This window comes from Erpetoichthys calabaricus, chromosome 3 (genome assembly GCF_900747795.2).
Source record: "Erpetoichthys calabaricus chromosome 3, fErpCal1.3, whole genome shotgun sequence".
Taxonomy (NCBI): domain Eukaryota; kingdom Metazoa; phylum Chordata; class Cladistia; order Polypteriformes; family Polypteridae; genus Erpetoichthys; species Erpetoichthys calabaricus.
Window position 1 is genome coordinate 239,881,312 of NC_041396.2, and position 25,487 is coordinate 239,906,798.

Sequence of the window (25,487 nt, forward strand, 5' to 3'; positions counted from 1 at the left end):
TATGCAAATCCAAAAAACAAGGTAAATTGCAACTAGAAACCTTAAACAGCAGGTACAACTGGCAGAGAAACACAATGTCCCAGCACCACCTAAATGGTGTCCTTTTATTTTATTTGATACCTCTTTCTTAACCACACACAGAGCCAGATTTGAAGGACAGAGCTTGCAGGAGAGGAGTGGAGGTGACAGAAGGAAAGAAGGAGAAAGGAAAGAAAGAGAAAAGGAAACAAAAGGACTTAGTTTATTGTGGTGATTGGTGCATTGTGCAGAAAGGAAAAATAAATATGTGTGTTTTGGGACTTCTGTGGGTCCTGTGTCTGTCTGTGTCGAGGCATCTTCACAATATATATATATATATATATGCATATATATACAGTGGAACCTCGGTTCACGACCATAATTCATTCCAAACCTCTGGTCGTAAACCGATTTGGTCGTGAACCGAAGCAATTTCCCCCATAGGATTGTATGTAAATACAATTAATCCATTCCAGACCGTACAAACTGTATGTAAATATATTTTTTTAAAGATTTTTAAGCACAAATATAGTTAATTATTCCATAGAATGCACAGTGTAATAGTAAACTAATGTAAAAACATTGAATAACACTGACACAAACACCCAGGCTCCCTGGTCAGCTGCACGAGCAGGCTCGCTCGCTTGCTCTCAGCTGCACGTGCCCTCTCCCTCTCTCTCTCTCTCAGCAGCACATGAGCCTGCTCTCTCTCTCTCTGTAACATTGCAGCAGTTTGCACTATAGCCTTGCAACCGATCGCTGTATAAACACTTTTTTTTAAATGAGTTTTAAGCACAGGGGGAAAAAAGGTACATTTGAACAAATCCGAACTTTATTTAAAAACCAACCACAAGCAACCAAAAAAGTAACATTTACAGGAGTTCGCGCTATAGCCTTGCAACCGATTGCTGTATAAACACTTTTTTTTAATGAGTTTTAAGGACGGGGGAAAAAAGGAACATTTGAACAAATTCGAGCTTTATTTAAAAACCAACCACAAGCAACCAAGAAAGTAACATTTACAAGAGTTTGCGCTATAGCCTTGCAACCGATTGCTGTATAAACACTTTTTTTAATGAGTTTTAAGCACAGGGGAAAAAAAAGGAACATTTGAAAAATCTGTAATACAAAAACTAACCATAAACCACCAAGAAAACTAACCATGCATGAGTCGAGGTCTGGCATGAAGTGAGGAGAAAATGGGTGGACAGGAGGTTACAGTTTTGAGGGAGAGTCTGGCACTGCGATGGAGGGATGTTTTCCTTCAGGTGTTTTCTCTCTTGTGACTTCTTGGGTTTCTGGTGTTTTTAGCTGTTTAGCTGGTGGGAGCGAAAGCCTCGTGCGGCCATTCCAAAAACAAAGTCCTTGTGACCCAACCTTTCGTGTTTGCCCCCCACATCACTGGCTTTGTTTACATTGTGCTGCTTGAAAGCACGAGTGTTCTCAAATTGGTAAATGAGTAAACTGGTAAACAGTTTTTCCACCTCTTCCAGCACTTGAGGCCTCTGCCTGGTTAATACTGTAACTCCTTTTGCAACATCAGCTGCTTTAATAGATTCTTTCTGCTTTAGAATAGTCGAAATCGTAGGTTTTGACTTCTTGTACTCGGTGGCAAGATCAGTAACACGAACGCCACGCTCATACTTTTCAATAATTTCTTTCTTTACTTCGATTTCAATTTTCTACAAAACGTTCTTCTCACCACTCTTCACTTGCTTAGAAGCCATGGTTAACTGCAAAAGCACACGAAATACTGTAGAGCACAAAGAGTTCACAAGTAAAGCACGCACGTCTGACTGAGAACAATGAACAGGGACAGGCTGAACATGTGCTTAAATACAGTAATCTGCGTGTACGAACCGGAAGGGAAATGAAATAGAGCACAAAGAGTTCATAGCGAAAGCACGCACACACATCTGACTGAGAACAATGCAACACGTGCGGAAATCATCAGCGCGCACAAACTGAAAGGGAAACTGGCGTGTTCGTATACCGAGTGTGTGGTCGTGAACAGAGGCAAAAGTTTGGTGAAGTTTTTGGTCGTAAACTGAGTTGTATGTGTACCGAGACGTTCATGAAGCGAGGTTCCACTGTGTGTATATATATATCGACAACAGGTGCTCATAGCATGACTGTGATCTTTTTGGATTTGTTTTCGCTGCAAACTGCCACAGCGGTGGAAGTCCGCCATTCCCCCGGCAACCGACAGGCACGCTGATTGCATTTTGGGATGCTCTTCGGCATGTCGTCCCCCCCTCAACTCAGACCCATCGGGTCAGGTGTTCCTGAGAGGTCGTGCATGGTCATTCACTGTAAAGGTGCATAATCCGTGACGCAGAGATAAGGCAGAGATAAGTTAGGAGCCTTTAAGATAGGTGCCGAAGTAAGGGCCTGTTTCAAGTCACGAAATGCAGCCTCTGCGTTATTATCCCATACCACAGTATTAGGGGCCCTCTTCTTTGTGTGGTTAGTCAAGGGCATCACTCTCTCGGAAAAACAAGGTACAAACCGGCAGTAGTACCCCGCCAAACCGAGAAAGGCTTGGACCTGCCTCTTGGTTTTCAGACAGGACCAATTCAAAATGGCATTTACTTTGGAACACTGTGGTTTTACAGTACCCCAACCCACTAGATAGCCTAAATATTTGGCTTTGTTCATCTCAAAGAAACATTTCTTCAGGTTGATACGAAGGCCGGCTTCACCCATTGTTCGTAATACTGCTTTGATCTGCTGTATGTGTTCCTTCCAGGTGCCGGAATAGATGACAACATTATCCAGGTAGGCAGCACTATATGAATTATGAGGATGGAGCACTTTGTCCACCAGACGTTGGAAAGTGGCAGGCACCCCATGTAATCCAAATGGAAGGACACGATACTGCCAGTGACTGCTAGGGGTGCTAAACACAGTCTTAGCCTTCGTGGAGTCCATTAAAGGAACCTGCCAGTACCCCTTCATCATGTCAAGCATGGTCAGATACTCAGCCTGTCCCAGTTGCTTGAGGAGATCATCCACTCAAGGCATTGGGTAAGTGTCAAACTGTGAAACTTGATTAAGCCACCAGAAGTCGTTGCAAAACCTTCAACTTCCGTCAGGCTTACTGACCAAGACAATCGGACTGGACCATGGACTATATCTCTCCTCTATCACACCTAGTTCCAGCATACGTTTGATCTCTAGTTCCACTTCAGCTCTTTTTGCCTCAGGGAGTCGATATTGGCATTCTCGTACGACCACCCCAGCTCCATCACGATGTTTCTGTTTCAATCAGCGAGGTTCACCCTGGTGTCTCACTTACCACCTCAGTGACTGACAGGATGGCTACTTCCACCTCCCGTCTCTGTTGGGCAGTCAAATTAGGTCTATAGTTAAGATCTGATTTGCGAACAAAGAGGGTATGGGGCTGGCTGGAGGAGGGATCAGGTTCCCGTTTGCTTGGTCGACGATTAGGTTGCTTCACCAAATAGTCGACAAGCCCCCTTCTTTCCTTAACTTTGTAAGGCCCTTGCCAATAAGCCAAAAATTTTGAGTGGGGGTGGGCACATAAACCATGACCCAATCTCCAGGACGAAATTACCTTAGAAATGTGCCACTATCATATTGACGGACCTGCGTTGCTTGAGCCTTTTCCATGTGAATTTTCAATATAGGTCTAATTTTTTCCAATTAATCGCAAAACTGCACGATATATTCCAGAATGTTTGTGGAGGGAAGTGCCTCTTTTTCCCAGCCTTCTTTTAGAATATCCAAAATTCCCCGGGGTTGTAGACCTTACAATAATTCAGATAGGGAGAACCCCATGGAGGCTTGTGGGACTTCACTAAAGGCAAAAAGGATGAGTGGGAGGAGCTGAACCCAGTCCCTCCCATCCTCATTGATCACAGGGTTTGATTGAACCGCTCCACTAGACCATTGGTTTGTGGATCATATACCAAGGTCTTTAAATGCTTTGTTTTAAGTAACTTGGCAACTTCCCTGAACGTCCCCGAGGTAAAAAGTGTTCCTTGATCTATCAGGACTTCCGTAGGGATATCGACTCTTGCAAAGACCCCTACTAGTTCCAGTGCGATAGCTGTAGTGGTAGCCGAGCACAATGGAACAGCTTTGAGAAATCAGGTAGTTTAATCTACCAGGACCAAGATATACAGGTGCTGGTCATAAAATTAGAATATCATGACAAAGTTGATTTATTTCAGTAATTCCATTCCAAAAGTGAAACTTGTATATTTGATTCGTTCATTACACACAGACTGATGTATTTCAAATGTTTATTTCTTTTAATATTGATGATTATAACTGACGCAAACCTGCAGCCAGTAAGTTCGTGGGACTAACAACAGTGACCTTACCTCTCCTTTATGTTCGGCTACCCAATACAGAAGGTCATTTTTTAAAACAAAGTGAGACCCTTGTGGCATGGGATGTAATGTGTGATGGCCATTCAGCAGAACAACTGCATTTTAGCAAATGTAAGGGAATATTCATTCCATTGTTCCCTTTTAAATGAAGCTAGGGTCTGCTTAAATTGGAAATGCAACTGAGAGAGCGGATCCACCGTAACCTCATGGGGCATGGTTTCCTCCTGTTCTGCCACCGCACTGGGTTATAACGTCCCCTAGTGTGATGGCCAGGATTCTCCACGTCACTCAGCGATGCAGCATCACCACTCTCAGCTGGCTCTGTACACGACGTGGAGACAGCTTGAGATGTATGTTCTCCGTCCATTAATAGGCCCAAATGTTGGTTAGGAGTGTATAGAGTGACACCGCTTTTACTATCAGACCAATCTCGCCCAAGTATCACTGGATAAGGGGGATCGGGAAGGACTTCCACTGTAAGTTTTTTCAGCGTTCCTTCATACGCAGTGAAACAGAAAGCTTGACCTGTATGAGGGTGTATCTCCGTGAATACAGGTTAGATTGGTCTTTATTTTAATGTTGAGCGACAATGGAGATGCTACTGCCGGGATCTATTAGTACTGGTACCTTATAGCCATTTAAAATTGCCACTCCTACATAGGGGTTTGATAAAGTGTTAGACAGAGCACACCACCCCGCCCTCTCCATAACAGCGCAAACCCCCTCGCCGCTGAGTACAGGACACGAACATATAATCGGGGGCTATGCCGCTTGCTCCAAAGGGAAGTGACGTGGCTGAAAATTAGGGACACACCCTGGTTGGTTTCCATCCCATGAATGTCCAGTTCTCCCAGACATTGAAGCTGCTTTACTCCTTTCAACGACCTCTATGAGGTCTATTAGGTTTGTTATTGGTTGTCCCCAGGCCAGACACTCAGGCAGAGCGCTCAGTAAGAAGAAGCAGGCGATTCATTCCACCACTTGCCGGGTGTTGTTACTCTTTGGCCTTAGCCAACGTTTGAGTCTCCCCCATAGGGTAAATGCCTGACCATAGGTTGACCACTCAGGGTCATATTTCCATAAGGACACTTTCCTCGCCTGCTGACCCAGGGCACTCCCACCTTTTCCATAGGCCTTGGCCTTTGAGGGTCTGGGAGGGGCAAACTCCTTCTCAGAGAGCCCGTAACAAGTCTTTAGGATATCCCCCATCCAGCATGGCTCTATTCTGTATTCCCTCATCCTGTTCTCCCTGTGGACTGTATTATATACTGACCCCCAGGACAGAGCCTTTGCCTGGTCCCCTTGACCCCCAATCCAGAGCCCACACCCAGGCACTTGGGTTCAGTATTTTCCCACCTGGGCTTTGAAGGGTTGTAATTCTGTTTTCAGGTCCGGCTCCTGATTCTTTCTGGAGTCGTCAAAAACCAACCTGCTGACTATGCCACTGTGAAATGATTCAGCCAACACAGGAAAGAGGTTTGGGGGCAGCCACCCATATACTTGAAATTGGCTGCCAAATAGTTGCAAAAAAGATGGTTCAAGTTGGTACAGTTCAGTCCATAACACAAGAACAAACAGTATAGCAAACATGGCGGTTATATATGTGGCAGATAGGAAATTACAGTGTGTCATCAGGTAGGAATTGGAAGTGACGACCTCGGGGCCGCAACCAGAAGTGACATGGCCAGAATTGGAAGTGACATCTTTGAAGCCGGGACCGGAAGTGGTATCTTGATACTGGGCCCGGAAGTGACATCATCAGACCCAAGTGGAATTTCCTGTGATTGGTCTGTCAATGGAAAAGAACAAGGATTAATGCACTCTGCCATCCCCTGGTTTGGCAACGAATTATCGTCTTTTGAGCCTTTTATCTGTCTCCCATGCGCACGTGTGTGACAATATATATCTTATATATAAAAGTTTATGTGTGGAAGTGTGTGTGTCTGTCTGTCTGGCCAAGAAGTGTGAGGCAGCCTGGAAGTGAGCTGCTACAGCATGAAGCTCAAACAAATCGACTCCGTCGTCAAAATGAAGTCGCCAAGAAAAGAGAAACTTGCTTAGCCGCTAATAAACAAGTGAGGCAAGCACATTGGCAAAACGAAACCTCCGAGGAGAGAGAAATTCGCTTAGCTGCTGATAGACAACGGAAGCAAGCACGTTGGCAAAACAAAACCGCAAAGGAAAAAGAACCTCAGTTAGCCACTAATGCATAACCGATGCGATTGATTGATTGAAGTGCCAGAATCCATGGTTTCTAGGAGCCCAGGCTTTTTACAGTACGGCCTTACATAGCTATATATATATAGGTTCATCTGTGAATCTCCTCACAGGCTCTGTCAAAGTATGTAATAACCTGCCGGGCCAAGAGGCAGCACTATGTCTAATACTGTCTTCTCCTTCTCTTCCCGCAGCACAAAGAAATAGCCCAATGAGGGCACCAGACTCAAACCTTTCCCCTAGAGGGTGAAGGAGGGGAATTAGAGGAGCAATAGACTGATGAGTGTAACAAGGAGTACTGGGCATTAGTAACAGGATGTTATAACTAAGAAGGAAAGAGATAGAGGGAGGACAGAGCGACTGGAACTCAAATAGTGAAGAGAAAGAGAGAGGAGGACATAGGTGTTTAAACAACATTCCCAAGGCTGTGATATCAGGGAGATGGTGGCTGAGACAGGAGTGGTGCAGTGGGAACACACCTTGCTGGAACAGCTGAATGAAGTGACAGTACCTGAACTGAAGCTATTTCTAGCATCCGTCCTGGTAAGTCGTTACATTGTATATATATTGTCAAAAACATGATCTTGGGGCATGTCTTTAAGGTGGGCTGTTATCTAACATTATGGGGATTTAGATTTGACACTGCCACTAGCCTGATTTCCATTTACCCTAGAATGGAATAGCATGATTTGGAGACACTGAAACATCACTTCTGCCAGGACTAATCATCAGCCCAACCCTTTTGGTTCCGTCTCACTAGCTAATTCACCTGCCAAAAGAAAATCATTGTCACTCTAGACCAAGCACTCAAGACAAGATGAACTCTTTAGAAAGCCAATTACATGTGTTAGGCTGGTGTACTTTATACTTCTTTTACAAATATCTCCAAATCAATAGATATTAAATGGATTCACCCCATGGTGCACCAACCCTTCTTTTATGTGTTCTTCTCATCTGATAGAAGTATACTGTATATATTCATACACAAGTTTGGTTAGTATCTCAGAGAAGGAAACAGAAGAGGAAGATATTTAAGGTTGCATAGTTTTAACCAACTGTTTCTTTAGATTTATGTATATACAGTATGTGGTACAGTAAGTTAGGGGTTCATGGCAGTGAGTGATTTTGTGATAAAAACAATGCAGCTCAGGGCTTGTGGGTGTGGGTACATGCTGGTGAAAAGTCCTGCAGCCATTTGGTGTGAAAAGGGAGCATTGGTTGATTGCTCATTCATATGTAATTGCCATCAGCTAAATCATTCCTCATTGATACGAAGCCTGTGGTCACACGAGGCATCACAATATAGTGGGTGAACTTCCACCAAAATCAGCCCACTGTATGTATAAAGTAAACTGAAGTATTTACATTTTATTAATATAAACAACATGACATTTAATGTCCAGAATATTTTGTTTTCATGTATTAGTAGTTAATGTCAGCGCAAATAGCCGTTGCTCCACTACTTCTTGGAATCTGTGGTGCATTAAAATGGCATAGCTTCAGCTTTCTTTTTGTTTTCCCATTTTAATATCATGTGTTATTTTAATATGAGATATTTAATCTAGATTTTTGTTTTGGTAGGAGTTATAAAGAGGAGTTTGGTTCCTGTGGGACTTGCCTGTTTCTTTTTTATTTTATATAGTGTGTGTTTCTATTGTAATCGTACATACATTTTTTTTGTGTAAAGTGAGTTGATTTTTAGGACATTCTGTAAACAGTTGTATTATCAAAGTGATTTATTTTTTTTTCCTTTCTCAGTTCTTTTTATGATTGATGTCCTTCTATTTTTCTGTAACTGTATAAGTGCATATACTATATATATTTGTGTAAGTTCAAGTTTCATTTTCATTGGTTGGATGTAAACTAGTATTATATTATGGTCAGTGGCAGGTTTGGAGGGGTAGAGGCTTATAGTATGAAAGTGAGGCGGTACAAGGGCTGATCAGGCAACTAGCAATTAATGATGGTCTAGATGCTGATGGGGTTAGAGCCATACCATCTTTGAGCCCTAAGTTCTCAATAGCTGTTGGTAGTAATAGTGATTCCATGAAGCATTTGCATAACCTTAAAGAAGAGCTAGAGCACAGATTGATGTCTCTGTTGCTAGCTGCTTAATGGCTAACCAAGTTCGTAACACTCTGGAAGGCTCACAGGCAACATCTTTCATTAATTAACCCAAGCATTCATCCAATACACTGTCCATGTTGAATGCAATCATGAGAAATTAAAGAGCTTCCTATATGTGCTGGAAACCTTGTTCCGCCTCATGCCCAACTGAGGTCAGCTGTCCCTCTGCCCCCACTGACAGCAGCCCCCCCCCACACACATGAGCACACGGGTTCACATGCTGCACTGTTTGGAGACCCGGTCTTTCTTCTTTGGGTCTTCCTTTCACTCTGGGGTGCCATGACAATCTAGGTCTCTCTATGGCATACAGAGAGACCCCGTGCTGTCTACACCCTTTTTGACTTGCATAAGACTGTTGTCGATATTTGGGGCAGGGCACTCTTGGTGCTGGTACATACAAGCCGGTCCCTCTTGTGCGCCTCAGCTGTTTCCGCCTGCACTGCACAATCAGTCATCACAGCGTGATCGACTGTTGGACCCCCTGCTACTCGACTCCAATCCGGGTGTCAGCAAAGACGGCATGCATCTGGCAGCTCACTGCCTTTGGGGCTCGATTGGCCTTCTTCTTCCCTGTCGATTGGGAACGCTGCTTCCATAAGCCTTCCAGTGTCTTTTAAGGTGAGGTACTTGCTGCTGTGTGTGTGCGCGGTTGTGCTGTCATGTAGGGTTGGCCACAAGAAATTCTTTTTAGTACGGGTTTCCTGCCTATCAACAGCCAGGAAGTCCCATCTGGGATGCCACTTATGGAAACCAGGGGCGTTCCAGCTGCCCCAACCCCAACACAGAAAGGCAGAGACACAAGTTCCCCTACACCGAGCACCAAATATAGAGTCCCTTCTGTCATCATCTTCTTCTCTCCTTTCTGCCTCCACTCCTCCACAGTCAAGCTTTATCCCTGTTCCTCCTGACTTTTTGAGTGAAGTGAGGCGGCTCCTTTTAAGCAGATCCCAGGAGTGTTCCAGATGGCTTATTAATCAGACCTGGAATCACTCCCAGGTGTGGTGAAAGTCCAAAGTAGGGCTCTGCAGCTCCCCCTGGTGTCCCCAACAGAACCCGAAAGGGCTGTGCCAAACTCCAGCTCCCAGCATGCCCTGTGGAAATCCATGGTGCCACAGCAACCCAGGAGGGTTGCCCTCTAATGTCCCAGGGGAGGTAGTGCCTGGCAGATGCTCTCTCCCCTAGTCCTTCCATCCAGCTGGTGTCCCGGGCAGGTAATAGCCATGGCCACCGATCACAAGAGCAAATTACAAAGATGTCTTATGTTTTTCTGTGTTATGGTCAGTTGGTGAAGCAAGTCAATCATCAGTTTTGGAACAGATATTTCTGTATTTATGGCTTCCTAGAAAAAAAATTCACTCAGACAAGACAGCCAGCTTTAAAGTCCTTTGATCCAGGAGCTTATTACTCAACTGGAAATGGCAGTGCTGAGTGCTTTAACCAAACATTGGGGAGTATGATAAGAGCTCTGCTTCCTAGATTAAAGCAGAAACTGCTAATATTTGGGAACTAAATTCCATTGGAGAAGGACCCTTTGGAGCACAGCTCTAGGATTCAGCTTTACTATAAGCAGAACACTTTATTTCAGTGCAGTTCCTTATATATTTTAAATGACAGATGTGATGTGATGTGTGTCTATATACAGTATACACAATACATTGTCCTGATTGTCTCACTTACTAACTGATAGTAATTTCTTGCTACTTGCTACCTAATAATGAAAAACAATTGGGGAAAAATATCTAAAGTTAAAACTCCTGCACTGTCTCTATAGTATCAATTGTGAATATATAGATTTAATATACGTGATGTCAGTTTTGAATATGTAAAATCAAACCTAATATATGGTCAAAATTCAAATATACGGAGTGAATCAATATGCACTGATGTATATGTATATATTGTGACTGATGTCACCACCGGTTAGCTGCCCATAATGGTGGCAACCGTTGCTGATGTGTGGTTTGGTAGTTCCCCTTCTCCGTTTTCATCCCTGATAGTACCACCAGCTGCACACTCCTAGTGCAGTAAGCATATGGCAAAGAAACTCAGCTGCCCTTCAGAAACTCCCTTTTAACACTAGAATTCCTGAAGTCTACAAAAAAACTCATAATCCCAGCCCACCTTAAATCCCTTTGCACCTCTCCATCAGCGTCTTTTGTTTTGTAAATGCGTCAATCGGCAGAAGCAGCAAGCAGCCTGCTATCCCATACTCCACCTTGATGGAGCACAGCTCGGGCAAAAAGTTCTCCCAGCTCAAGCCAAGGCTCCTTATCTGTGTGTGAGTTTTGGAGTTGTATAGGATAAATAATACAGTATATTGTTATTTGGAATACATGCATTTCATGTGTGTTCCATGTCTACAAAGATCTGGGTAAGTATTGCATGAAAGGAAAGAAACAGAGGGGGCTGTGTGGTCTTGTGGCCTGGAAACCCTACAGATTTTATTTTTTCTCCTGCCATCTGGAGTTTTTTTTTTTGTTTTTTCTGTCCTCCTTGGCCATCAGACCTTACTTTTATTCTATGTTAATTAGTTAGTTTTTCTCGTTCTTCATCATGTAAAGAACTTTGAGCTACATTGTTTGTATGAAAATGTGCTATAGAAATAAATGTTGTTGTTGTTATATTTGTACCTTTTGTGAAAGTGCTTATTTGATATTTGGACTTCAGTCTTCACACATTATACACTTCATGTCAAAATATTGTTGTTAATATTAAACCATGAAAAAAGTTTGTCTTTTAGGTATGTCTTCAACATTTCTTGCATTTCCTGTCATCCTACACTTACATACTGTAGATCTTCGTAGACACAGAACACACGTGAAATGCATGTGTTCCAAATAATTATCTATTTTTTAGCCTATACAGCTCTAGGTACTACCTGACTCCCTGATAAACAAGGCTTGAGCTGGAACAGGTTTTTGCCGTTTCCACGGTGGTGGGAGGATGGGATTGCAGGCTGTTTGCTGCTTGGGCTTATTGACACATTTACAACACAAAAGACACTGAATGGAGAGGTGTGAATGGATTTAAGTTTTTTCGTATGCTTTGGTAATTCTAATGTTAAAAGATCAAGCCCCGGCCAACCTAGCGGCTCACTCTCCGGTCCCCTCTCCCTTAGACTCTATCTGCTCAAGTCGCTGCTTCTCAGCCATTGAACCCACTTGATGAGGAAGACTTTGTGTTCTTTTGACCTGGAGAGAGGGTCTGGACCGCAGTGTTTGACAGCTGCAACTTGTGTGCTTTTCTGCTTTTGACAAATCTCTTCTGATTAAGATCTTGTGTTTGTACTTGTCAGGTAAGCAGATAAAGATTTTGTGCTTTGGAAACCTGATCCCTTTTTTAGTCTCCTGTGCAACTCTGTGACCCAAACTTGACAAGTAGTCCCACCTCCGTGAGTTCCACCTGGGGAATCAAGTCATGGTGCTTATCCCAATAAGTCATTCTAAGCTCCTTGCACACTATCAATGGCCATTTGAAGTTCAATGAAGGGACTGGTGGACTATTTAATTTACCAACCCAGCCAGTGTCAGTCTTTTAAAACTGTGTTCATGGAGGTTGAACAAATAAACTATGGGGATGAACTTGATCCTCAGCAGAGACAGGAGTTAAGGGCTGTGACTGCCTCAGTTAAGGGAGTAGTAGGTTCTCAGCTGGGCTGCACACAGTTGATAACTCACAAAATCATATCAGAACCGGTAGAATGTCATCTGTGAGTGACCCAGTCGAATCTGGTAAACCAAGAAGGTGGAAGTGGAGTTGACATGACAGAGGCTAGTCACAGACCCTAATCCAGCCTGATCGTATTAGATCCTAAGCCAGATGGAAGTTGGCGCCACTGCAACAGCTTCTACTGGCTCAACCAGTTGTCCCATTTTGACACCTAGCCCATGCCTAGAGTGGACGACCTCCATGAACAACTTGGTAATGACCAGTACCTGTCCAGCCTCGACATGATGAAAGGCTACTGGAAGATCCCCTTGATGGAAGCAGCAAAAGAAACGACCATGTTTAGCACCTCTACCATTTCAGGCTGACTGAGGCTAAATATAAGTCAAACCACAGCTGTCAAAAATTGCAGATATATGCAATTCGTCCCAGTCACAAACAAAGAGGCAAATGCAGACTTCTTTAGGATTAGTGGGATAATACCACCGATTTGTGCTCCGCTTCTCTGCTTCTAATCAATTTGATGAAAAAGAAGACATAGTGATGGGGGGGATCCCCGCAGCCAAGGCTATGTTCCGTGATATGAAAGAAGACCGAAGTTCTGCTCCTGTGTTAATAACCCCTGACTTTTCTATTCCTTTTCTCCTCCAGACTGATGTCTTGGACACTGGCCTTAATACTGTGTTGCGCCAAGTCTTCGACGGAACAGGGCACCCCATTACGTACCTCAGCCAGAAACTGCTAGACCAGGAAACGAGGAGTGTGGCAATTGAGTGGGAGACCCTAGCCATTAAATGGACAGTTTCCCAACTGCAGCAATTATTGGCTGGGGCATGAATTTACTTTGGTCACAGATCATGCCCCACTGCAGTGGCTCACCTCCCAATGAGACTAGAATCTGTGGATCACTCGGTGGTTCTTGAGTCTTCAACCTGACAAATTCAAAATACAACACTGGAAAGGGACACTCCATGCCCAAATCCATGACCTCACGGTTAGGTCAACTCTCCCCTGCAGGCCTAACCTGAGGGGGGGGGGGGGGCGTGTCATGCATGCGCGTCGGAGGGCTCATCTGCAAGCTTGGTGAAGGTATGTAATAACCTGCCAAGACCAGAGGGGGGCTACCACTAACTTTGTCCTCTTTGTTTTCTTCCCTCACAGCGCTGAGAAGCAGCCCAGTAAGGGCATCTAGCCTCACCCCTTCCGGTCCGACAGCCATAAAGGACGGGCGTCCCAGAAGAAGTCATCTTTCGAGGCCAGAGCAAGTCGGATATCGGAATACTATCCCTTTGTGAAATGTTGTATGAAATTTATGAGAAACCCCACTCAGGGAGCAGCACAAAGCTATGCATTGTTTTTCCTTTTTATGCTCAGTTTATTTCATCTGTCAATGAATAAAAGGAACAAACCAGTTGGCATCCCAAAAATTCTTCAGTTTAGCATATATGTTGAACACTAAAGGCAGTTCTTGTACAGTATACACATGTTAGTTCTTCCATGAAAGATTACTTGCAAATGTTAAACAAAACAAATGGGAGAAATAAAATATTTTAACCTGGAAAAAAATGTTTCAGGGCTAAATACCTGAAACAGGATTGCAACTCATGACACTATTTACGTCTTGGACAGCTTAGAAACTGTCTTATCCAGTTAAACTGAAGGACCCAAGATTATGATGCCATGTATATAACATGCCCACCAGGATTTTAGTACTTATGAAAAACAAAAAATGGCAGAAGTGATGTTTAGAGGTGCAATAGCAAATCCTGAAACCTTGAAAAAAAAAAGGCTGCCCAGTTAAACAAAGAAGGTTACTTTATTAAAGCAAAACAAATACACAATGGTAGACATTACAATAGGAATGACAATACAAAATGCAAGTAATCAAAACAATAACTAGAGCATCTCTAGGGATATCTAAATACATTTATATGGTTTTTGCCTAGCTCACTTACTCAATGACTACACTCTCTGACACTGCTTTTACCTCTTATTTCTTTCTCCTGGACCAAACATGGCAAATAATTTCTTGCAAGATAAGCCATTTCCATCTATACCACTACTGATTCCAAGCCATTCAGGCCTATGATCTGTAGCCTCGTTTAAGTTTGCACTTTCAAAGTCAATTTCATTCTAAGTCAAGTCAAGTCAGGGAGCATGCACTGGTACAGTGCGTTGCCACACCTACTACAAGACGAAACAACTCAGGATCCTGGTTGGCAACCCCTCAGGTAGACACGTGGTCCATTCCCACCCTCCGGAAATGACCCTCTATCTGCTGCAGCCAGGTGTTATGTGGTCACCCCCTTGGACTGGTCATGTCACTCGGGTCCCCAACAATGAGGATCTTACGAATGTGCACAAAGTAGGGATATTAATACAGTAATATGATTACATATTATTCAAAGTGCATTTACAGTATATACATACTCTGTTTCCTCAGGTATTTATTCTTATTGCACTAAAACAAGCCAATATGATTCTGACCTCTTCACAACTTAAAAACTGGCTTCTTGGTTTTGTGACAGTAATTTGCAAGAGGCTGGATTTCAGTTACTTTATAAGGTGTTGAAATGTGTACATTTCAAATACAACACTGCCCTTATTGAGCAGACCCCTCTAACAGACCACATTTTGTACTGTAAATGTTTTAAAGTCAGTCCTCATATTTTTTTGCTAAGTACAGTATGCTTTGATGGTACATTATTAACTTTTACTCATTTTTATGTACAAATAAACTATGAAAACATTTAATATAGTTATAAAAAGAGAAAAAAACTCAGATATACACCTTTGTAAACTTAAACAAATATTGTTGTTTAGCATATGAAAGACAAAAATGCAACCATGTTTATTTTAAGCAAGAAACCAACAGCATTTAACAAGAAACCAAAAACAAGAAAAACGAATGATTTACTGTACATATTCATGCGTGTCCATCAACACAGTTCATTTCAAGTAAAGAGTCTTGCAGCTTATCAGTTAATCTTATAACATAATAAAGTGAGTAAATGTGTGGTGGGTTTTATAGAGTATTCTTACACTTTCTCAATCAACATATTGCCATAGAAATAGGAACCTGTAGTGTTTAATTGCAAATATTCCAATGGAGCACAGCATTTCTCAGATGCACAAAAATACTTCTAGTCTTTGGACAGAGGCTAGCAAAAGTAAAGTCAGTATCTTTTCTAAAATTGATTTCATTGATTTTCTTCACACTCCCTGTTGTAAGATATGCACCCTCAACCCCTCCTGTCGACAAAAGTCGACATCCGCCCTAAAAGAGTTAAAGAGCAAGGGGGTATGTCCATTCTGCAATCTGGCAGTTCCAGTCGGGTTGCTCTGGCTCAGTGGATCGTGGCATTGCAAGCTTTATACCATTTTAATGCTGAGACTGAGATGTTTCCAACAATATATAACATGCATATAACAACCACCAATAATGTGCATGTTTCACTCTCATATGTTATAACACACGAGGTGGATCTGTGTCAACAGGTTTTCCAATGGATACAGGTTAGACTGATCGAGCCAGTATTCCACTGTCACAAAAGCACATATCGGTGAGCAACAATGGAAATATTAATGACAGAAATATAAGAGCAGTCACCAGGGGCCTCATGCATAATGGCGTGCAAAGAATTCACACTAAAACATGGCGTACGGACAAAAGTGGAAAGGAGCGCAGGCACAAAAAAATCCAGATGCAAAAATCTGTACAAACTCCAACTTCCACGTTCTTCCGCTACATAAATCTCGGTCAGCATGAAAAGTAACGCACGTGCATACACCTGCTGTCCCACCCATCTCCTACCAGAATTACACCTCTTTCAATATGCAGATCAATATAAATAGCCCTTAAGCTCAGCGTTCTGTGAAAAGGCAATGGCAAAAGCACAGGGGGAAATAGAAGAATTTCAGAGAATACCAAGTGGAGGCAAAGAAAAACTTACTATTTGTTGGTTTAAACAGTGGTATAAACAACAACAACAGCATTTATTTATATAACACATTTTCATACGAAAAGTAGCTCAAAGTGCTTTACATAATGAAGAAAAGAAAAATAAAAGACAAAATAAGAAATTAAAATAAGACAACATTAGTTAACATAGAAGAGGAGTAAGGTCCGATGGCCAGGGTGGACAGAAAAAACAAAAAAAAAAACTCCAGAAAGCTGGAGGAAAAAATAAAATGTGTAAGGGTTCCAGGCCACAAGACCGCCCAGTCCCCTCTGGGCATTCTACCTAACATAAATGAAGTAGTCCTCTTTGTAGTTAGGGTTCTCACGGAGTCACTTGATGCTGATGGTCATACTGGTTTTTAATCCATCCATCATTGTTGGAACATCATGGTGCTTCGGGTAGATGGTGGTGGCTTGCCACCACCAAAAGGACACCGGAAAAGGAAACAGAAGAGAGAGTAGGGGTTAGTACAGATTTTGAATGAATAGTTATTATGATGAATTGGATATACAGAGTATCAGGATTTAAATTACAGTGAAGTCATGAGAAGGCCATGTTAAAGTAATGTGTTTTCAGCAGTTTTTTAAAGTGAACAAACAACAAAAGGAATTTGATTGAGTGATATAGAGTGTCGGAGAAACTCAAAAGCTCAAGTTCACAAAGTCGCACAGTGCCCGAAATAAAAAAGAAGTTGTCACATATCAAAGTCGCCATGAAAGGCGAGTCGTAGCCCACCGTCTGAGTGTCATATGAAAGCTTATTAGGAAACAGAGAAAAAAAATAGGCACACAGTTGGAAAAAAGCACGAAATGTCAACTTTAATCTCTAAATTTCCACTTTAATCACATAGTTTATTTTGTCATTAAAGTAGAACATCATAAACTTCATCTTAAAATCGCTTAATTTACTAGTTTCTCAAATCCCATCTGTTGTGATGTGAGATTTTACATATAACTTGATGAATATTTTGTATGTCTTTATTTGTAATTTAGGCAAAGCAATGTAATTTAGTGTTTCTAACACTACCCCAGGAATGGGTCTGTTTGAATTTTACAACAGGATTTGGGGGATGTGTCTTAAACTAGTTTGCCGAGTGTTTCTTTGCTAAAGACATTTCATCCCCCCCACCCCAAGGCAAGTAGGCTAAGGTGTACTTTAACATATGGTTTGGTGGCAGGTGTTAAGATGTTCTATTCCCCCATTGGTCTGAGGTATGGCTGTTTGGAATTGGCTTGTCTCAGAGGCCTTTAAGTACCATGATATCCTATTGGATCTATGGGTTGGACAGAACATCTATAAATGTATGTGTTTAACCTCACAATCTCTCTCTTACTAACCAACATCTGAAAGAAGCATCTCTCTTGCTAACCTGTGATGATGAAGACAACACAATGAAGAGCACAGCTCAGCAGCCATTTTGAACAGACATGTGGCTGAAAGCTGAGCACCAATGATGCCTTAACTAGAGACATTTTAAATAACTACAAGTCTGTGTGCCGCCTGAAGTACGTATCACCATTTAATCAGGTTGTATGGTTGCCAATATTCAAATGAACTTTGCATTTTGTTATTATTTATGAATATTACCAATAATACATTGTTTTATGTGTAACTTAACTCCTGTTTGTCTTTTTACTACATCTAATTGCCTGAGGTTATAGATATAGAAGGGAAGGTGGGGATAAGTTATATACAATAGTACCTTATAAACAGTGGTAAGTCTGTGAGATTAGGCATTCTGACAAAGGTTACATATTAATAATACAATAGAGGAAAGTAGAGCAATATATATTATTCTACCAAGACAAAACACCATCTTAACTAAAGTAGCACGTTAAATGCTTTGTTTTGTATTTGATCTTCTATGTGCTCTATGTGTGTGAATCACTACGTGCTTCTTAAACCGGCTTTCTCTTCCTCTGACAGGACACAGAATCCATTACATTCGTGATATTACAGTTTTCTGAATAATTAAAATACTGAGATGTATACCTGATATAATTTTCATTATGATAGGAGTTAAAGCATGTTATTAAACATGGGAACACGGTGGCACAGTGATTGTTCATGCATCACGCAGGATACTTGCTGCCCTGTGTGCGACCTTCGATGAAATAATTTATTGCAGCAGTACTGTCTCTTTGAAACGTACTAACCCCCAATTCCTGTCCTTACTTTTCTTTTTTCAAATACCCAATCGCCACACTATCAGCTCTGTAATAGACGTTAAGCCATCTGTAAGCTTAGAACGCTGTTTCTTCAAAACTTTTAAGGAACATTCAAATATCTTCGTAGTACATGTTAAATTATTCTATCCTTCCAGTGTCACGCCAGTCCCAGCAAGAATACAGCGCGAGGCAGGAACAATCCGTGAATGGAGCGCCAGCTACTTGCTAGCGCTGCGACACCATGTCCTAACATGTTTATTTATTAACAATATAGATTATTTAAATTAGGTTAAAGTTTTATCTGTATAATATATACAATAAAAATAATAATATATAAAATAAACATATAATATATAAGCATTTCATCTTAAAAATGATATCGTCATCATATGTAAATATCCATCCATCCATTTTCCAACCCGCTGAATCCGAACACAGGGTCACCTGGAGCCAATCCCAGGGCACAAGGCAGGAACCAATCCCAGGCAGGGTGCCAACCCACCGCAGGACACACACAAACACACACTAGGGCCAATTTAGAATCACCAATCCACCTAACCTGCATGTCTTTGGACTGTGGGAGGAAACCGGAGCGCCCGGATGAAACCCACGCAGACACGGGGAGAACATGCAAACTCCACGCAGGGAGGACCCGGGATGCGAACCCAGGTCCCCAGGTCTCCCAACTGCAAGGCAGCAGCGCTACCCACTGCGCCACCGTGCCGCCCCATATGTAAATATGAGCTTTATAAAGTGGCTCAGGTTGTGCAATATTATAACTGTATTGCAAGTTTACAGTGAGGTAATTGTACTTATAAGTACAAACAGTTCTACAAGTAGCACTGGATGGATTGATTGAGTGCATTTATAGTTCTTGGGATGAAACTGTTTCTGAACTGTGAGGAAAGGCTCTGAAGCGTTTGCCGTATGACAGCAGTTCAATAGACAGCATGGCTGGGGCAGCATGTGCTTGATGCTGTATACTGATAATTCTCTTTCTGATCAGCTGCTGCACAGCTGTGATTCCCCACTCAGATACAGTGATGTAAATACTCCGAGTGGTGCAGTGAGAGTAATATGGAAAAAGATGATCCGCTGTGGAAACCCCTAACGGGAGCAACTGAAAGGAGAAGAGGAAGGTGCAGTGAGAGTAACAACGCTAAAGCAGCTATTGTATTTAGAATAGTTTGACCATTCTGTGGACCATTAGATTGTTACAGTTAATTACAGTTAATTACAATCAGATGCATTAAACTAATAAATAATATGCGGTTAATTTCAGTGTATTTATAAAGCCATGTCAGGGATGTGGATCTAAAAAAGAAAGGGAAACCACACTGGAACAGTAGCACTGCTTTGACGCTGGGTGTCGCCAGTCTGCAAAATAGAGCAAAGAACTTGCATACACCAGGGTATGAGCTGCCATGGAAATGTGCGTGGTTTTATGCCAAGTTTAGGTTTTATACATCGCGATTTGAATGTGGAAACGTTCGTACGCAACATTTTTGTGCATACGCACCGTTTATACATGAGGCCCCAGATGTCCATTCACTACCACCACTCCTGTATAGATAAGGGTTAGAGGATTGGTGAAAGCACAGTACCTTCCTCCTCATGCCCAACTGCAATCCACTGGCTCATAGAGATGAAGACAGTTGTAAAAGGTGTGCCTGGCTTGCTGGCACTTGAAACAGTGGAGGGGAGGTGTGTGTTTCTCCATAGGCTTTGCTGCTGGCTTTGTCTCATGGCAGGTAGTTTCAAATTTGGTGGTGCATCCCATCCAGGAGGACTGGTGAGAAGACTGTTCTGATTGCTTGCTTTGCAAAGCCACCCTCTGCTACTCAGGTGTTTTAATAGGGCCTTCCATATGTTTATATTCTTGCCCTTGGAACAGCATTAAATAAGATTTCAAACACAATCTGTTCAACGACATTCTTACCATTGTAAACATCTGGTCACAGCCACCACCCTATTTTGCAGAGTAGTCTTTTCAAACCAGAGTTCTGAATAGTAATTTAAACAAGATAGTCAATTTCTGGGTTATAGGTTGAAGTGACAGTAAGAAGAGGGTCCAGTTGGGACAGACACAGAAGCGACGTCAGCAATAGAGTGGCTGCGAATCTTCAGTTCTGCAGAGGTAGGAGAAATACACAACATTAGTATAACGCACCAACCCCTGGTCCAGTGGATAATCATCATCACCAAAGCTATTAAGCTGTCTCCCATGTGCATGTGCATGACAACTCTTATAACAGATCATGCTCTTTCAATGGATAGCTACTCACAAAGATAGTAACCACATCGACATACAAGGTATACTTTCCAGGTACCTTATCACAAGGGTCTACTTCATGCCAATCCAGGCACACTGTCCTAAGCACACAATCTCTCAGCTACATCCAATCTTCCTACAATTAGCAAACTGAATGGAGGGGCTGTGTCAGGCTTGAGAGCTTCAGGTGTGTTACACAGTTTTGGGTCTATTTACAATAATTATGGGGAAGGATTTGAATGCATCTGCAGTTAATATATTCAAAGTTTATGTGTAAAATACACCAAGAATGTCTAATTCAGTAGAAAAAAGTGACCATGCTTAAAGTTAAAAATATCTAAAAATAAAGAAAAAAAAGATACATTACATAAAAGTAGATTACTCATCTACTAGATCTGGAAAAGCCTGTCACAAATATTTTCTGTCCTTTACTTCTTCAGCAAATATTTGGCAAGAAAAACTTGTCCAATATAAAGTACAGCTCAGTTGTCACTGCCATTCAAATGTACATTATTATCCATCATTGTGCAAATGTGAACGTTGTGATACACAGTTAATCTCATATCTAAGGGTAAAATAGCAATAAACCAACATTTTATGTAATAAATTCCAGTCAGTAAAAAATTCAAAAATAAGAACTCTTCAACAAGTCTCAAGATTAGGGGGTGGTTATGTGCCCTACTCCTTGATGATGTTTATTTTCTTTTGTCTGTACAAAAGTAAAACCATAAGATATGATCCAGAGAAATCTGCCCAGATGGACATGAGTGTATTTTACTGGGTGGCTGGTCAGGCAACGTCTATTCTGGCTTCAGTGCTAAAAGAATGTGCCATCTAAATAACTAACAAGTCAATGTGCTTAGAATCAAGACATGTCTCAAATACAACATGTCATAATTGTGCTGCAAACTATCAGAAACTCTCTCTTCTGAAATTACATTTATGGTACTTGTAAAAGTTAGCTTTGTTTTCAGTTTTATTCTTTCAGTCATGTTCACACTCTCCCTTCCCCATTCCTGATCTGACCGTAACTAACTAAATAACTGCGTCAGCATAAATTTACTCCCGATGTGACGCTGTTTGTTTTCAAATAATATTGCATTAGTACGATGATGTTTTCTGATTGGTACTATTCAGGTCATAAAATGATTTCTTCAAAATGTCACATATATTTGTCTGTTTCTTTTTCAACCAGTGCTGCGTTGACATCATGCACCAGAGCTTACTCAGTGCGAGCAGGAGCACGCGGGTGGCCGGTTGCTGTGTGCTATAACACGCTTGACTTGGTGACGATCAATGCACATGTATTGTGCAAGGCATGCATGGGGGCCACTGAGAAAAGAAGAGTTTTCTTTGCTCACCTTGCAGGGGAACTTCGTTGTAGCTTCTTACAAGAAAAGGCGATTGAAAAAGAAAAGGAGGATGCAATATAAATAAGCTTATGTTCCAAAACCACCGCTTCCCCCAGGAAAGCAAACTCAGTCAGTGTCAGTAATAGGAACGAAAGCATAGAGAGAAGTGTGTACATTGCAACAGGTACTCATGTCATAAATGTAGGTAGGGCGGTCCTTGGGTGTGTGGGAATTGTTAACTTTTGAATTTGATGATTGCATTTAGCGCAGAACTGACCTCTCTGTACTATTCTTTCCTCTGCATGTCTTAGAGTACAAAAGAAACAGCATACAGCAACATGTGGGGACTGGCAAGATCGGGGAAAAGAAAACATGGTCACTGATTACAACCACAAGAAGGCATGCGAATGAATATGAATAATGTTGCATTAGTGACACAATGTAAAGCTTTGCACTACTGATTTTGAATATCATTAGCAATTTAAATTTAAAATATGAACTAAGTAACAATCTTACAGAATACCCAGAGATTTTTTGCTCCTGACTCCATTTCTACTGTAGGTTACCTGACATCTAAAACTGTACATGCACATTTAAATTATAATTTATAAAAACAATAAAGAAACATGTTTTATAAATAAAACACGCTGCAGACATCACTGCATGTTCATATATTTAAACTCAAATTAATGTTTTAGAAGCCAATTATTAATAAAAAAGTCCAAGTAAATAAATAAATGCAGTATTACTATATTCAGTACTATTATGGAACAGAATCGAAACAAAGGCTTCTTTTGGCCCTAATATTACTTACAAAGCAACAATAGTGTTTTTTATCTCTTTGTACAGTATGGCATATTAAAAGTTTTAGATATGCTCTTAAAATTACTTCTGAATACTGAAGGATTCCCAGTTATTTTAGTGAAGTAAGCAATATTAGCCAAAATAAGTTGTACTAAGGCCAAAAAATGACTGTTACAAAGTGAAGTTATTTTAATAAGATACATTGATAAATAACCACTTCAATAATTATCACTATTACATATCTGTATATGAGTAATTGACACATTTTTCAGTACCTAAGATAAAGTGTTACAGTATTAAAGTTTTATAAATGAAGTAATAACAATCCATGTTAAATAAAAGTTTTTGTTATATACACTATGTTTATATTAGCACTGACTTTATTATTTAAGCTTATCAGTTTCATTAGAAGGTAAACACATACATTTTGTAAAATTCCAACTGATATAATCATTAATCATACCATTACTGTATATGTAAATAGCACTAATTGCAGACTTTATCAAGTCTGTCTGTATTTGCAAAGCATTTTTTACATTTCTGCAAAGCATAGCAGTTAAAACATTTTTAATACATATTAATTTTCCAGCATGTTAAACAAAACATTAAAAGATAAAACACTATCAATTGTTATAGCATTTCTTAATATGTACATGTGTAAATTTAAAATGAATCAACAAATCCACATGTACTAAATTTGTGTGTAGATCCAAGTGTGTGAATACATACTACAATTAATTTGTTTTGAACATACTGTATTCTATCTTGCCATTTCTACTGCTAGACTAGGGCACAGAAATCAGCAGTTTAGAATAAAACAAAAATCTTAGGCTAACTATGGATCAGAAATATTAGTAATAAAACATGAAACAATAAACATGCTAAAACATTGCCCATGTAAATCAACTATTTTAAGTATTTATAAAACAGAGGAACAATTATTAAATAAGCCTATATTTCACAACGAGTACCTCTGAGATGTTTACACTTTGTTTTTCCTACAATGCCAAATGCATTAATGATATTTAAATTCCTACGTTGTATTTTGCCAATACTGTTTGCAGAATCCCTTAGACACTATATATATATATATGTGTGTGTGTGTGTGTGTGTGTGTGAAACTTGAGGTATGATCAGATATTTGGGTAGGAATGGAGTAATAAATTAATGAAAGGTAATTACACTGTTTGCAGATTTAGAATAATTTTATTTACTGTATATAGAAAAATTAATTATATTTATTATAGTGAGAAGGTAAATTTTTCAACATAGTCTTTAACAAAAGATTATTATACAATACAACATTAAATAGTACATTAATGGATCTGGCTATTTGTAAATGTTTCTCTTCTAACCAATTTACATTTCTTTTTTAGGTCTGGTATTGAGCTACAGTTATTGAATAGCAAACTTTTCTATTTTTGCTCTTTATACTGTATAACATGAACGTATCACAAGAACCTGTAGAGTACTGCTTTGAAAATGTTGTGAAATCTTGTGTAAAGGTCTCTAGACCTGTCAGTTTTAAAGCAGTTCTGTATTTCTTGCTTGTTTTCACCATTCTGATCACTGTGCTTGGTAACCTATTAGTTATGATTACGATTTCTCACTTTAAACAGCTCCATTCACCAAATAATGTATTAGTGCTTTCTTTAGCAAATACAGATTTCTTGGTGGGCTTGCTTGTGTTGCCATTTAGCACAATGAGAGCTGTTGAAACTTGCTGGTATTTGGGTTCTTTCTTTTGCAGACTGCACACATCTGTTGATATGTTACTTTGTACTGTTTCCATTTACCACTTGTGTTTTATTGCAATTGATCGCTACTATGCAGTGTGTGATCCACTTCACTACACAACAAAAATAAACTATAAAGTTATTTCTTTGTTTATTGCTCTAGCCTGGATAATACCAGGTTTATACAGTTTTGGAATAATTTACTCCAAAGCTAATGACCAAGGACTAGAAGACGTGGTGCTCACGCTGACATGTGAAGGTGCATGCTTACTGTTGTTTAATAAATTATGGGCACTGCTGGATCCACTAATGTTTATAGCTCCTTGTGTAGTTATGATTGGGATTTATGCAAAAATTTTTAATGTTGCTAAAAAGCAATCAAAAATCCTTAATAACAGGGAAGGAAAAACTCTTTCCGAAGAAGCTTATAAAAGAAGAGCTAACCAAAAGAGAGAACATAAAGCAGCCAAAACACTTGGCATAATCATGGGCATTTTTTTAGTGTGTTGGTTACCATTTTTCCTGGATGTTGCAGTTGATGTTTATATCAATTTTTCCACACCAATGGACATTTCCGAGGCTACAGGGTGGTTAGGCTATGTTAATTCTGCTTTCAATCCATTAATATATGCTTTTTTCTATCCATGGTTCCGTAAGGCACTGAAGTTGATTGTTACAGGCAGAATATTTAAGAGGGGCTCATCAAATATTCAGCTTATTTCTCAATAATTTTATTGTATTATAAAAATGTTAAGACTGCACTTCAGGCTTTCAATTATTAGTTCAGTTTATTGTTAATGATTGGAA

The 25,487-nt window shown here is 40.6% G+C and overlaps 1 protein-coding gene across 1 annotated transcript; it reads left to right on the forward strand.

Annotated features, from left to right (window-relative positions):
* Positions 1-24,321: 24,321 nt before the first annotated feature.
* LOC114649479 (trace amine-associated receptor 4-like) lies at positions 24,322-25,487 on the forward strand. The gene has a single exon (XM_028798968.2). The coding sequence runs from the start codon at positions 24,387-24,389 to the stop codon at positions 25,407-25,409; it is 1,023 nt and encodes a 340-aa protein (XP_028654801.1). The 5' UTR covers positions 24,322-24,386; the 3' UTR covers positions 25,410-25,487.

Bases quoted from the DNA above. Each gene is read 5' to 3' on its own strand.
- LOC114649479 (XM_028798968.2), top strand. From the start codon at position 24,387: ATGAACGTATCACAAGAACCTGTAGAGTACTGCTTTGAAAATGTTGTG.